The 13,982-nt window shown below is 42.5% G+C and overlaps 1 protein-coding gene across 1 annotated transcript in view; it reads right to left on the bottom strand.

Moving 5' to 3' along the window:
• Positions 1–13,982, bottom strand: part of LOC126427981 (uncharacterized) — a 724,905-nt gene that overhangs the window by 66,064 nt on the left and 644,859 nt on the right. The window contains exons 29-30 of the mRNA XM_050089866.1: positions 9,372–9,526; positions 8,902–9,113 (exon numbers count right to left, since the gene is read on the bottom strand). Of these exons, the coding sequence (XP_049945823.1) occupies positions 8,902–9,113; positions 9,372–9,526 (367 nt within the window). The remainder of the gene's footprint in view (positions 1–8,901; positions 9,114–9,371; positions 9,527–13,982) is intronic.

Raw genomic sequence — 13,982 nt, 5'->3', positions numbered from 1 at the left:
CCAGCAGACGTCAATACGGCAACCAAATTCTTCCCATACCCATCCCAGCATGGCGTCATTGACTGTGGCAGTCGCTTCCCGTATTCTCTCCTGGAGCTCTGCTACTCTCGTGATAGGGGCGGTCCATACACCAGATGTTTAATGTGTCCCCACAGAAAAAAGTCATACAGAGTCAGATCTGGTGCTGGGAATGCCATTTCATGAAACATCTGTCCCCTTCTGTGGCACGGCCGATCCATCGAAGTGGAAGCTCCGTGTTCAGATACCCCCGAACTTCACGATGAAAAGGAGTGGAGCCCCATCCTGCTGAAAGATGAAAAGAGAGTCCAATTGCATTTGAAGCATCAGCCATTGCCGCAACATGTCCAAGTAGGAATATCCAGTGACAGTGTTCTCGGCGAAGAAGAATGCCCCGTACAGTTTTCGACGTGACAAGGTGCCAAAAAACATTTACCTTTGGCGAATCACCCTTGAATTCAATGAATTCGTGTTGATGCTTTGTACCCCAGATTCAACAATTAAACCTGTTCACTTCCCCATTAGTGTGAAAACTGACCTCGTCGCTAAAAATTAAGCGATCAACAGTGCCATCCTCATTCTCATTCAATTGTTGCAACTGCGAACAAAACTCAGAATGTTGTCGTCATCACAGAGCTTCTGCACTAGCTCCAATTTGAATGGTTTCATATAGAGCTTCTGTTGCAGGACTTTCCACACTGTCAATGGAGTCATTCCGAGTTCACGGGATGCACGACGCACAGATTTCTTTGGACTCCCTACGAATGTCTCTCGTACATGCTCCACATTCACTTCACTCCCACTACCATGTGTGCTTCTCCTTGCTGGCCTCAAGCACACTGTCATAACAAATTTGTTGTGCCAGTGGTAAATAGCCTTCCTTGTTGGTGGCTTCTTACCATCCTTGGTTCTAAACATCGATTGAACAGCTGTAGCACACTTATTTTTGTCAAACTTCAACACACAGAAAACTCGCTCCACAACAGCAAAGAACTTCCTTGGTCCAACCACCACTTATTTGCCTGGCTACATGTTTCACTCACCTCCTTCCACAGTCGTAACATACCTTCTACACCATCCCCACCCCTAATCAATTTTCTCATCTCCTCTCTCTCTCTCCCAGCAATTTTCAACATTCATCTCATTCTGTGTCCCTCCAGTTTTAATGATGTTTTCACTAAAGTCCACCTCTCATATCTATGTACCAAAAATTCTAATTCACATTAAATGTTACAGTTCAATTTTAGACTTGATGAAAGTTTGGAAAATCCAAAATTTACAATATTGCAATACTTATTGCAAATGCAACACTACTAAGCAACTTTTTTCTGCACACACTACTGTGACTGAGATAAATACATAAAATAAGTTCACAGTATGAATACTTCATGATGAATAATAACAGTTGTGACACACACCATAATTAGGCCATAACACATAGGAAATGCTTCAAAAGTGATGTGGGGCAGTACTGAATCCACTCTCTGCATAGTACTAAATTAAAATTTCTTTTCGTGTGAAAAATGTGCAGTGTTCAAAAAAAGTGGCCCTTGCAGTTTTCATGGTGCAAAAGAAGAAACCTGTGAATGCTAGTACCTTTTGTGAAGGAACTTTAGTCAGTTGCAGGGCTGGGGTAGTTCTACAAGTATTCCCTTACATTCTCTCTTTAGCAAACATAGTACATATATAAAGCGTAGACAACACATGGCTTGCTTTTCCCTAGAATATATTTTCATATAGATTAGCATTTGTTTTCATTGTAAAAGAATGTGTTCCATAATTTAAGTACTACCTCCACTTCTTGTTTGTAATGTAAAGCCAAGGTCACTGACAATGTTTGAAAGAGTGCACAGAAAGTGCACACTTTACAATCTCAGCAAAAATATCCTTCCCAGTATTTTCTTGCAGATCTTTTGGGGAATTTTGTAAATTAGTGCCAGGATGGAAGCAGAGTGACAGGATGAAATTCCCCGGAATGTGAGCCCACTAAGACCCTGATTAAAGCAATGGTAATACAAAAAATTACAGACTCTCTGATGGAGACATTGGTTGTAAGTAATAGCCTGTACTCAGTAATTCACATATGAGGACTGCCAAAACAGAATACACACATTTTGCAAGCACCGAGCCATCATTCCTGATATAGAGACCTGAACGCATAGGACAAGAGAGCAAGGTGACAGAAGCACCTGGAGACAAACTTAATGGAGACCAATCATTGTGCACTTGACTTAAACCAAATCTGACACCTGGTCTGAAATTAGACAGACTCAAATATTACAATATTGTGTTAATATAATCTACAACACTGAGGCAGAATTGTCAGTCAGAATTTATCTCCAGGAGGTGAAATATTTAGTAATTCCAATGTCGATGTCATCGTTGCCGTCGTAGTCTTCAGTCCTAAGCCTCCGGCAGCTCTCCATGCTACTCGATGCTGTGCAAACCTCTTCATCTCTGAATAACTACTGCAACCTACATCCTTCTGAATCTGCTTACCATATTCAATCTTGATGTCTCTCAATACCCACACACCCTTCCAATACCAAATTGGGGATTCTTGACATCTCACAATTCATCCTATCAACCAATCCCTTCTTTTAGTGAAGTTATTCCACAAATTCCTTTTTTTCCCCCAATTGTTTTCAGTTGAAAATTACACTTACATTACACTTTGGAGTAGTCTGTGGGATATTCATATTATGTGTGTTCATTTTTGTTTTCACTGGATTTTACTTTGCATGTAAAGCCTCAAATAACATTTTTGTTAATAGCATAATTTTTAGTTTATATGTTTCTGCTGAAACTGGTTAATTTTTCAAACACGTATGTCCCAAAAATGAAATTTTCTTATTGAACACACAAATTACAGAGCTGGTGTGCCCCATGAATTGTGCAAAATGAAATGAGTAAGACATCTTACTCACCATAAATAACACAGACGCATACTTGGGACAAAAGAGCTAGTACATGTAATTGTATAATCAATAGCTATCCACAACTTAGGGCGGCAGCAGTGGAGAGACACGCAAAGGAAACAAACTCTGGTGACTTTCAAAAGTACTGATCACTGGCAAAGCTGGACAGATTAGTGTCTCAGGGGACAGTAAACACATGCACAAATCGATAAGACACACAGTGCCCGTCTATCCTACCTTACTGTTACACTAGCCTATCTTGACAGGCACATGAGATAAGAAATGATAAGTTGTCAGTTTGCCTTCTTTCTTGAACAGAGCCCTTCTTTACTACTTGGCTGACAAGTGCTCCATGTGACTACATCAGCACTGCACAATTATTTAAATTCCCATTGATTAGGCTTCATTCTTTCTCACCCTCACACACTGCTGATTACTTCTGCTCAACCTTAGATTCTCATTTAACCGTATCACTCCTTGGTATTCTCCTAGGCAGTATTCTTCCTTTTTCCTTGCTGTGTCAACTCTGTGTCTCTAATAAATAGTTCATAAACCTACAAACTCCAAATTTCTTTTTATTCTTTTGTAAATCTCTTCTTTGTGGGAAGTACTTTGTTTATATATATTATAGTAATGCAAATTTGGATGGATTTGGCGGTAAGAAATTTAAAAGCATCCAATCATCCACTGATACATGATGTGGACCCACACACACAGAACATGTCAGAATATTGACTAGCACCTGAAATGTGTAATTATTCTGTGAGTGATTGAGGACAGAGAAACTAAACCAGAGGAGCATGATACTGTACCTCAAAAATTAATGCAAATATCATATCTGTTATCTACATCTATATCTTCATGACCACTTTGCAATCCACACTTAATTTCCTGGCAGTGGGTTCATCAAACCACTTTCACACTATTTCACTACCATTCCACTCTCTAACAGCACAGGGAAAAAACAAACACTTAAATCTTTCAGCACAAGCTCTGATTTCTCTTATTTTACTACAATGATCATATCTCCCAATGCAGGTGGTTATCAACAAAATATTTTTGAATTCATAATAGTACATTGAGATTGAAATTTCATGAAAAGATCTTGCCACAGCATAAAATACCTCTGTTTTAACAATTGTTCCTAACTCGCGTATCATATCTGTGTCACTCTCCCCTATTTCACAATAATACAAAACGAGCTGCCCTTCTTTGAACTTATTCAATGTCCTCTGTCAATTCAATCTGGTACGAAACCAATACCGCACAGCAATACTCTAGCAGAGGATGGATAAGTATAGTGTAGGCAGTCTCTTTAGCAGATATCTTGTATCTTCTAGATGTTCTGTTAATAAAACAAAGTTTGTGGTTTGCCTTCCCCACAGCATTACCTATGTGATCATTCCAATTTAAGTTGTTAGTAATTGTAATTCTTAGGTATTTAGCTGCTGAATGGACAGCCTTTAGAATTGTATAACTGAAATTTAATGGATCGTTCTAGTGCTCATATGTACGACTTCACAAGCTTCATTATTTAGGATAAATTGCCTCTTTTCACACCATACAGAGATCCTGTCAGTCATTTTGTAATTGGTTTTGATCTACTGATGACTGCTGGATGGTAAATGACAACATCATCTGCAAATAATCTAAGAGGATAACAGCTCATATTGTCTCCTAAATTTTTTATACAGATTAGGAACAGCAGAGGGGCTATAACACTTCCTTGTGGAATGCCATATTTCACTTCTGTTTGTGGTGTAACCTGATGTTCCCTCTCTTTCTCACAATGAGATGAAAGAGGTTCATGTAAAAATGTTGTTTAGGTTGTTAGCATGTAAGAACTTCCCATTGTTCGTGTGCTGGTTTGTTAAATGTACAGTGTCAGTTCAAGAGACGTGAGCACAGAACGTCACTGAGGCGTGACGCCAATGGGGCAAATCCACCTGCCACGAAAGGGTCACTTGTGCTTTGGCATCGCAGCTTGGTGGTGTTTTGTAAGGCAGAGTACAAGAGGTGATGCCTACTATGACAACAATCAGAAATAGTTGAAAGAAGCTGTTGAGAAACTTAATTCTCATATGCTCTATTCTGAGATTTGGGTTGGAGATGAAGTTCAGACAAATAAGCAATCTCTGCAGATGGAGACAATGTCACACGGTACAAGGAGCGGGACTGCAAGGCTAGGTCACAGATTCAAGAAACAACAATAAGGCAACTATAAGAAAACAATCAACTTAAAAGCAATCACGAAGATCATGCAGGTGGCAGAGCATCAGTAAAGTTGTTGACTCTGTTGCAACTCATAACTTGAGACTTAACACTTCATGTTTTGTGGGATGACTTTCCATCGATTACAAGAAATTGTCCCCTTTCTGACAGGAAATCACAAATCCAGTCACACAACTGAAACAATACTCGCTTGTGAGGAAGGGTATCAAAAGTCTTCTGGAAATCTAGAAATATAGACTCAAACTGAGATCACCTCTCAATAATGCCCAGTCCTTCGTGGGAATAAAGAGCTACATGTATCGCACAAGAACAATATTTTCTGAATCCGTGCTGACTGTGAGACAACGGGTTGTTTTTCCTCGAGATAATTCAGAATGTTAAATCGGAAGCAGTAATATGGGTCTGTGATTCATTGCATTACTCCCACTTCCTTTCTCGAGTACTGGTGTGACGCATGCAACTTGCCAGTGTTTAGGTACAGATCTTTTGTCAAGTGAGTGGCTGTATATGGCTATTAAATACAGAGCTATTATATCAACATACTCTGAAAGGAATCTCATTGGTATGCAATCTAGACTGGTCGACTTTGCTTTATTAATGCTTTTAAGCTGCTCTATTATGAGTATCTGTGTGCCACTTAGCATTCACCTGCATGTGAGTGGCTCACTTCCTTTGTTGCTTTTTTTAATGTTATTTAACTTTCATTCTGTACAGGCTGCAAGTGAATATTAACAATTCTCTGACTCCTTGAACAGGGAAAGGTTAGCATAACTGGACTCACATTTGGCAAGGTTAAATTCCCATCCGGCTATCAACATTTAGGTTTCCCATCATTTCCCTTAACTGCTTATTGAAAATATCAGGATGGGTCCTTTGAAAGCACACAGTCAGTTTCGCTCACAATCCTTCCCAAAGTCCAAGCCTGGCTCTGTGTCTAATGATTTTGTTTCTGATAGGACATTACACCTTAATCTACATTCTTTCTTCCTTTGAATTCTCTTTGATCTCTGTTCAGAGTGTATTGTGTAACACATCTAGGAAAAAATGATGAAAAACAAGGGTTCTTAATTGTAAAGCCTATGTTGCAATGGGTTGTTTTAAGGACAGTTTTAGTAGGCCTCTATGTTAGCACCATTTACAGTGTGAAAGTATCACTGATATGGTGATTCCTAAGGCCTCCACTAATTGGCCACACAAATCTGGAACAGCAATCACACAAATCAGACATGTTTTAAAATTTATTGAACCCACTAAAGCAAATATGATGGGGACAGGTCCAGCAATTGAGGTGGCCACAGTGTACTTCCAAAATGTCCCAACTGGGAAATGTCGCGTACAATGTCAGCATAGTGTGGAGGGAACAAGGGCCGATGGAAAATGGTCGACGGTAGAGCTGAGGTACAGTACAATCTGCAGCACACCTATCATTGATACCAGAACAGAATGCTGTTGTAAGTGGAGAGGGTTGTACCACAATCGACACAAAAATTGTGTTGAGCACATGCAACTGATTTCATTTCAGTCAGCAACACACTGTGTTTACTGAAATGGGCTACTCTCTTGCTCGTTGCCCGTCTTTACTCAGTTGAAGTGAACAGGTACATTCCTCATTATTATTGTGTGAATGGGCATGGATCTCTTCCATGCAGCTGGCTAACAATTTGATTTCTTATTTCCAGTTCTGTAAAACCCAATACAGCATGTGCAGTATATAGATAAAAATAATAAACTTTGCTTTAAAAGTATTATTCATATAAAATATGTGTAATCCATTTTAAAGATAATACACTTTTGATTGAATACATAGAGACTTGCATTTGTGTAAATCCATGTGTACACTATCACACATTTTGATCCTATTTCTATTCCCAGTTAGTGAACTCTACTGACAATGATTATGTCAGTTTACATGCCTTGATACAGCTTTGAAATTGATCACACTGATCCTCCTAGTGTACATTTGGGTGATTGTGTGTGTATGAATATGTGTACTTTTACTAGAAAAAGAATAAAAGCTTGAAAGCAGTGTAAATACTGTTTTCTGTAACACGTTTCTGTGTACCACTCATTGGTCCCCTATAAGCGAGTGACTGGCTTTCCCTTATTTTATGCATTTTCACACGTGATGTTTCTATATCAATTTATACAACTGTAGGAAAAAGTTATTATTTACAATCACAGGGGCAGCTGAATTTTCAACATGTTCTACCAACAGAGAAGAAAGAGGCAAAGAGTGTTTACTGATGCAAGCATACTGTGTTCCTCACACTTACAATGAGCAATGTATTGTTCCTTTATGTAGTAGTTCTCTTCGGGCTTCCACATAGCAAGTGCAAGTCTAGACACTGTTGAGGATTGAACGACATTGTAGGTTTGGTAACTGAGTAGTCAGAAGTGGAATTCATACAGTATGCTCAGCACACAGAATAGACGCATAATGAAATCATGGGTACTTCCAAAAAGGACGACTTTTGAAGTACCTTTGTATTCTTGACGATGTCATATATATATATATCTCAAGAGATTATAGAAGAATGAATTTTGTTGGATTTAATTTTTGGTGCGGTGTGCATCCGTTAAGTGCAACAAAAGTAACTTCTGAGCAATTTTGCATGCAGGAATGATGCTGAATTCTCAATTATTTGAGGGGACTGATAAGCTCCTATCATTGTTAATGATTTTATCCACAGAAAAAGGCAGGATTATGACCAACGAAGTGAAAGTGTGTGACTCTGACATGATAAGAACATTATTAATTGGCAGCTTCAAAAGTAAATTAAAAATGATACTGAAACTTAACTTTGGATCTGTTCTACAGTTAAATTTTTTCGTTCGCTAATAGCATACAATCGGACCGAAATTTTAAGCATGTTCATGTTGTTTAGGGCATGTGGTTCCAGTTGAAACAAACGTGACCTGCACATGTCGGCCCCGCTACTAGCAATCTGCCTAAATGTTGATGAAATACAACAGTGTGAAAATTGGTAGACAGCACTTACTCTGAGATGCAAATCTTTGCTAACCATCAGCTCATTTCCAGATGTTCTAAGGTAACAACTTAGATAAAAAAATGTACTCACCAAGCGGCAGCAGAACACACACATAAAAGATTATAATTAGGCAAGCTTTTGGAGCCAGTGGTTCCTTCTTCAGGCAGAAAGGTTGAAGGGGAAGGAAGAGCGGTGAGCAAAAAGGGCTGGACAAGTCTATGAAAAGGACAAGAGTTTGAAAAGTGACCCAGAACCTTGGGTCAGGGGTGCTTACTGGATGGTAAGTCTCCACTTATCGTCCAGTAAGTCTCCCCTGAGCCACGGTTCTGGGTGACTTCCCTGAAATCTACCCCTTTTCCTAAATCTCTCCAATCCTTTTCCTTCACCCCTCTTCCTTCCCCTTCAACCTATCTGCCTGAAGGAGGAGCTGCTGGCTCCAAAAGGTTGCCTAATTATGATCTTTTGTGTGTGTTCAGCCGCCACTTGGTAAGCAAATTTTTTTTATCTATCCAATTACCTGATTTTGTCAAAAACTGATTGTTTTCATTGTTATATTTCCAGATACTCTGTATGTTAATTCAAGCAATTTATGAGAACACCTTATAAAATTTATACGAGTTGTGTTACTCAGGACCTACATCGACAAAATCTTGAGACACATCAGTTCACAGACTTCATTCATTCTGACACATTCATTCTGAAAGAGTAACGTCTACAGACAGAGTCACAGTGTCGACACTTGCCGGCAGGGGAATTCTACAGGCAGCAGCCCGAGAGGACGATCCGCGGCTCTTCGGCATTCCCGAATTGATGCACTGTTCCAGCAGGGCCTGCTCCGAGGGCGTCGGCTCCGTCGAGCCGAGGGAGTCGACACTCAGTGAACTCAGGGATCCCCCGCGACTGAGAACAGTCTGCACTTCTTCGGACGCTGATGCGCAGCTCACACCAAGCTCCTCTGGAAAAATAAGCATATTGTAAAAACTTTGTCACCTACATAATATTGTTCTGACACACTGCCATTTGCAACACAATGGCTCCAAGAATGTACATAAGATACTCTGTTAGTTACAAAGCATTAAGCACGTGGCTGGTTGAATGCCGTTCAAAATTTTCAGAGATTATACTACAGTGGCCAGTTATTTGGAATTTACCCTGTATCTTCCTTGGTGAACTCAGTGCAGAAGACACGATTTTATTTTGCCCTCGGCCTTACCTGAAGCCTGGCAGCTGTTGTCCTCCACTGTGGTGGCGTCCAAAGAACTGGGAGAAGTGCCCCTAGCCGGGGGCACAGCACCCTCCGGGAACGCAGGCACCGGTAGGCTGCTACTGCTGCAGCCATTCTCAAACACGGGATGTCCTTGTGAAGGTCTGGAAATGACAACATTGTTATCCACGTTAATGCACACAGGGTCACTTTTAATAGGCAAGAGATACATCATCGACTTGGAAAACAAACAGAAAACTATGTATGATAATGGGGTCTCATTTCGCTTCGGTTCCAAGTTGCCACTCTATAATATGGGTTGCCGTTAATCTTAACTTTGGAAGCCAGCAACTTATGAAACTGTTTCAAAGAGAGCTGTATTGTTTGGAGACGAAGCTCTAAGCAGAGTCTATGTGTGTATGTCCACAATCTCCTCCCAAGCCCCTTAAGGGGCTCCGGAATGCCCTATACTTGCAATGTTAAAATAACGCTTATAAATTACATCTTTCCTCACAAAGTATTTGAGGTAGGAAGTTGAACTTTTTACAGATTATTTATTGGAATATGGGCTACAACTTAACACAGGGATTATACTAAATTTTAGTTCAGTTATTAAAGATGATTTTTTTTCAATTGTAATGAAAATTCACAACATTTTTTTGCAATTTTTTATTTATATATTCAAAAATATATAGTTTTATATAAAAACAAAGATGAGGTGACTTACCGAACAAAAGCGCTGGCAGGTCGATAGACACACAAACAAACACAAACATACACACAAAATTCAAGCTTTCGCAACAAACTGTTGCCTCATCAGGAAAGAGGGAAGGAGAGGGGAAGACGAAAGGAAGTGGGTTTTAAGGGAGAGGGTAAGGAGTCATTCCAATCCCGGGAGCGGAAAGACTTAACTTAGGGGGAAAAAAGGACAGGTATACACTCGCACACACGCACATATCCATCCACACATACAGACACAAGCAGACATATTTAAAGACAAAGAGTTTGGGCAGAGATGTCAGTCGAGGCAGAAGTGTAGAGGCAAAGAAGTTGTTGAAAGACAGGTGAGGTATGAGTGGCGGCAACTTGAAATTAGCGGAGATTGAGGCCTGGCGGATGACGAGAAGAGAGGATATACTGAAGGGCAAGTTCCCATCTCCGGAGTTCGGATAGGTTGGTGTTGGTGGGAAGTATCCAGATAACCGGGACGGTGTAACACTGTGCCAAGATGTGCTGGCTGTGCACCAAGGCATGTTTAGCCACAGGGTGATCCTCATTACCAACAAACACTGTCTGCCTGTGTCCATTCATGCGAATGGACAGTTTGTTGCTGGTCATTCCCACATAGAATGCATCACAGTGTAGGCAGGTCAGTTGGTAAATCACGTGGGTGCTTTCACACGTGGCTCTGCCTCTGATCGTGTACACCTTCCGGGTTACAGGACTGGAGTAGGTGGTGGTGGGAGGGTGCATGGGACAGGTTTTGCATCGGGGGCGGTTACAAGGATAGGAGCCAGAGGGTAGGGAAGGTGGTTTGGGGATTTCATAGGGATGAACTAACAGGTTACGAAGGTTAGGTGGACGGCGGAAAGACACTCTTGGCGGAGTGGGGAGGATTTCATGAAGGATGGATCTCATTTCAGGGCAGGATTTGAGGAAGTCGTATCCCTGCTGGAGAGCCACATTCAGAGTCTGGTCCAGTCCCGGAAAGTATCCTGTCACAAGTGGGGCACTTTTGTGGTTCTTCTGTGGGGGATTCTGGGTTTGAGGGGACGAGGAAGTGGCTCTGGTTATTTGCTTCTGTACCAGGTCGGGAGGGTAGTTGCGGGATGCGAAAGCTGTTTTCAGGTTGTTGGTGTAATGATTCAGGGATTCCGGACTGGAGCAGATTCGTTTGCCACGAAGACCTAGGCTGTAGGGAAGGGACCGTTTGATGTGGAATGGGTGGCAGCTGTCATAATGGAGGTACTGTTGCTTGTTGGTGGGTTTGATGTGGACGGACGTGTGAAGTTGGCCATTGGACAGGTGGAGGTCAACGTCAAGGAAAGTGGCATGGGATTTGGAGTAGGACCAGGTGAAACTGATGGAACCAAAGGAGTTGAGGTTGGAGAGGAAATTCTGGAGTTCTTCTTCACTGTGAGTCCAGATCATGAAGATGTCATCAATAAATCTGTACCAAACTTTGGGTTGGCAGGCTTGGGTAACCAAGAAGGCTCCCTCTAAGCGACCCATGAATAGGTTGGCGTATGAGGGGGCCATCCTGGTGCCCATGGCTGTTCCCTTTAATTGTTGGTATGTCTGGCCCTCAAAAGTGAAGAAGTTGTGGGTCAGGATGAAGCTGGCTAAGGTGATGAGGAAAGAGGTTTTAGGTAGGGTGGCAGGTGATCGGCGTGAAAGGAAATGCTCCATCGCAGCGAGGCCCTGGACGTGTGGAATATTTGTGTATAAGGACGTGGCATCAATGGTTACAAGGATGGTTTCTGGGGGTAACAGATTGGGTAAGGATTCCAGGCGTTCAAGGAAGTGGTTGGTGTCCTTGATGAAGGATGGGAGACTGCATGTAATGGGTTGAAGGTGTTGATCTACGTAGGCAGAGATACGTTCTGTGGGGGCTTGGTAACCAGCTACAATGGGGCGGCCGGGATGATTGGGTTTGTGGATTTTAGGAAGAAGGTAGAAGGTCGGGGTGCGGGGTGTCGGTGGGGTCAGGAGGTTGATGGAGTCAGGTGAAAGGTTTTGCAGGGGGCCTAAGGTTCTGAGGATTTCTTGAAGCTCCGTCTGGACATCGGGAATGGGGTTACCTTGGCAAACTTTGTATGTGGTGTTGTCTGAAAGCTGACGCAGTCCCTCAGCCACATACTCCCAACGATCAAGTACCACGGTCGTGGAACCCTTGTCCGCCGGAAGAATGACGATGGATCGGTCAGCCTTCAGATCACGGATAGCCTGGGCTTCAGCAGTGGTGATGTTGGGTGTAGGATTAAGGTTTTTTAAGAAGGATTGAGATGCAAGGCTGGAAGTCAGAAATTCCTGGAAAGTTTGGAGAGGGTGATTTTGAGGAAGAGGAGGTGGGTCCCGCTGTGACGGAGGACGGAACTGTTCCAGGCAGGGTTCAATTTGGATGGTGTCTTGAGGAGTCGGATCATTAGGAGTAGGATTAGGATCATTTTTCTTCGTGGCAAAGTGATACTTCCAGCAGAGAGTACGAGTGTAGGACAGTAAATCTTTGACGAGGGCTGTTTGGTTGAATCTGGGAGTGGGGCTGAAGGTGAGGCCTTTGGATAGGACAGAGGTTTCGGATTGGGAGAGAGGTTTGGAGGAAAGGTTAACTACTGAATTAGGGTGTTGTGGTTCCAGATTGTGTTGATCGGAATTTTGAGGTTTTGGAGGGAGTGGAGCTGGAAGTGGGAGATTGAGTAGATGGGAGAGACTGGGTTTGTGTGCAATGAGAGGAGGTTGAGGTTTGCTGGAAAGGTTGTGAAGGGTGAGTGAGTTGCCTTTCCGGAGGTGGGAAACCAGGAGATTGGATAGTTTTTTGAGGTGGAGGGTGGCATGCTGTTCTAATTTACGGTTGGCCTGTAGGAGGATGCTCTGAACAGCCGGTGTGGATGTGGGAGAGGAAAGATTAAGGACTTTTATTAAGGATAGGAGTTAACGGTTGTGTTCATTGGCTGAGTTGATGTGTAGGTGAAGGATTAGGTGGGTGAGGGCAATGGATTGTTCAGTTTGGAACTGGTATAGGGACTGATGGAAGGAAGGGTTGCAGCCAGAGATGGGAACTTTGAGTGTGAGGCCTTTGGGGGTAATGCCAAATGTCAGACAAGCAGGCTTCCTCTCCCACATCCACACCGGCTGTTCAGAGCATCCTCCTACAGGCCAACCGTAAATTAGAACAGCATGCCACCCTCCACAAGCAGGCTTGTCTGACATTTGGCATTACCCCCAAAGGCCTCACACTCAAAGTTCCCATCTCTGGCTGCAACCCTTCCTTCCATCAGTCCCTATACCAGTTCCAAACTGAACAATCCATTGCCCTCACCCACCTAATCCTTCACCTACACATCAACTCAGCCAATGAACACACCCGTCAACTCCTATCCTTAATAAAAGTCCTTAATCTTTCCTCTCCCACATCCACACCGGCTGTTCAGAGCATCCTCCTACAGGCCAACCGTAAATTAGAACAGCATGCCACCCTCCACCTCAAAAAACTATCCAATCTCCTGGTTTCCCACCTCCGGAAAGGCAACTCACTCACCCTTCACAACCTTTCCAGCAAACCTCAACCTCCTCTCATTGCACACAAACCCAGTCTCTCCCATCTACTCAATCTCCCACTTCCAGCTCCACTCCCTCCAAAACCTCAAAATTCCGATCAACACAATCTGGAACCACAACACCCTAATTCAGTAGTTAACCTTTCCTCCAAACCTCTCTCCCAATCCGAAACCTCTGTCCTATCCAAAGGCCTCACCTTCAGCCCCACTCCCAGATTCAACCAAACAGCCCTCGTCAAAGATTTACTGTCCTACACTCATACTCTCTGCTGGAAGTATCACTTTGCCACGAAGAAAAATGATCCTAATCCTACTCCTAATGATCCGACTCCTCAAGACACCA

This window comes from Schistocerca serialis, chromosome 12 (assembly GCF_023864345.2).
Source record: "Schistocerca serialis cubense isolate TAMUIC-IGC-003099 chromosome 12, iqSchSeri2.2, whole genome shotgun sequence".
NCBI classification, from domain to species: Eukaryota; Metazoa; Arthropoda; class Insecta; order Orthoptera; family Acrididae; genus Schistocerca; species Schistocerca serialis.
The sequence above is the reverse complement of the archived record's forward strand: the minus strand, read 5'-3'. Positions and strand labels throughout refer to the sequence as shown.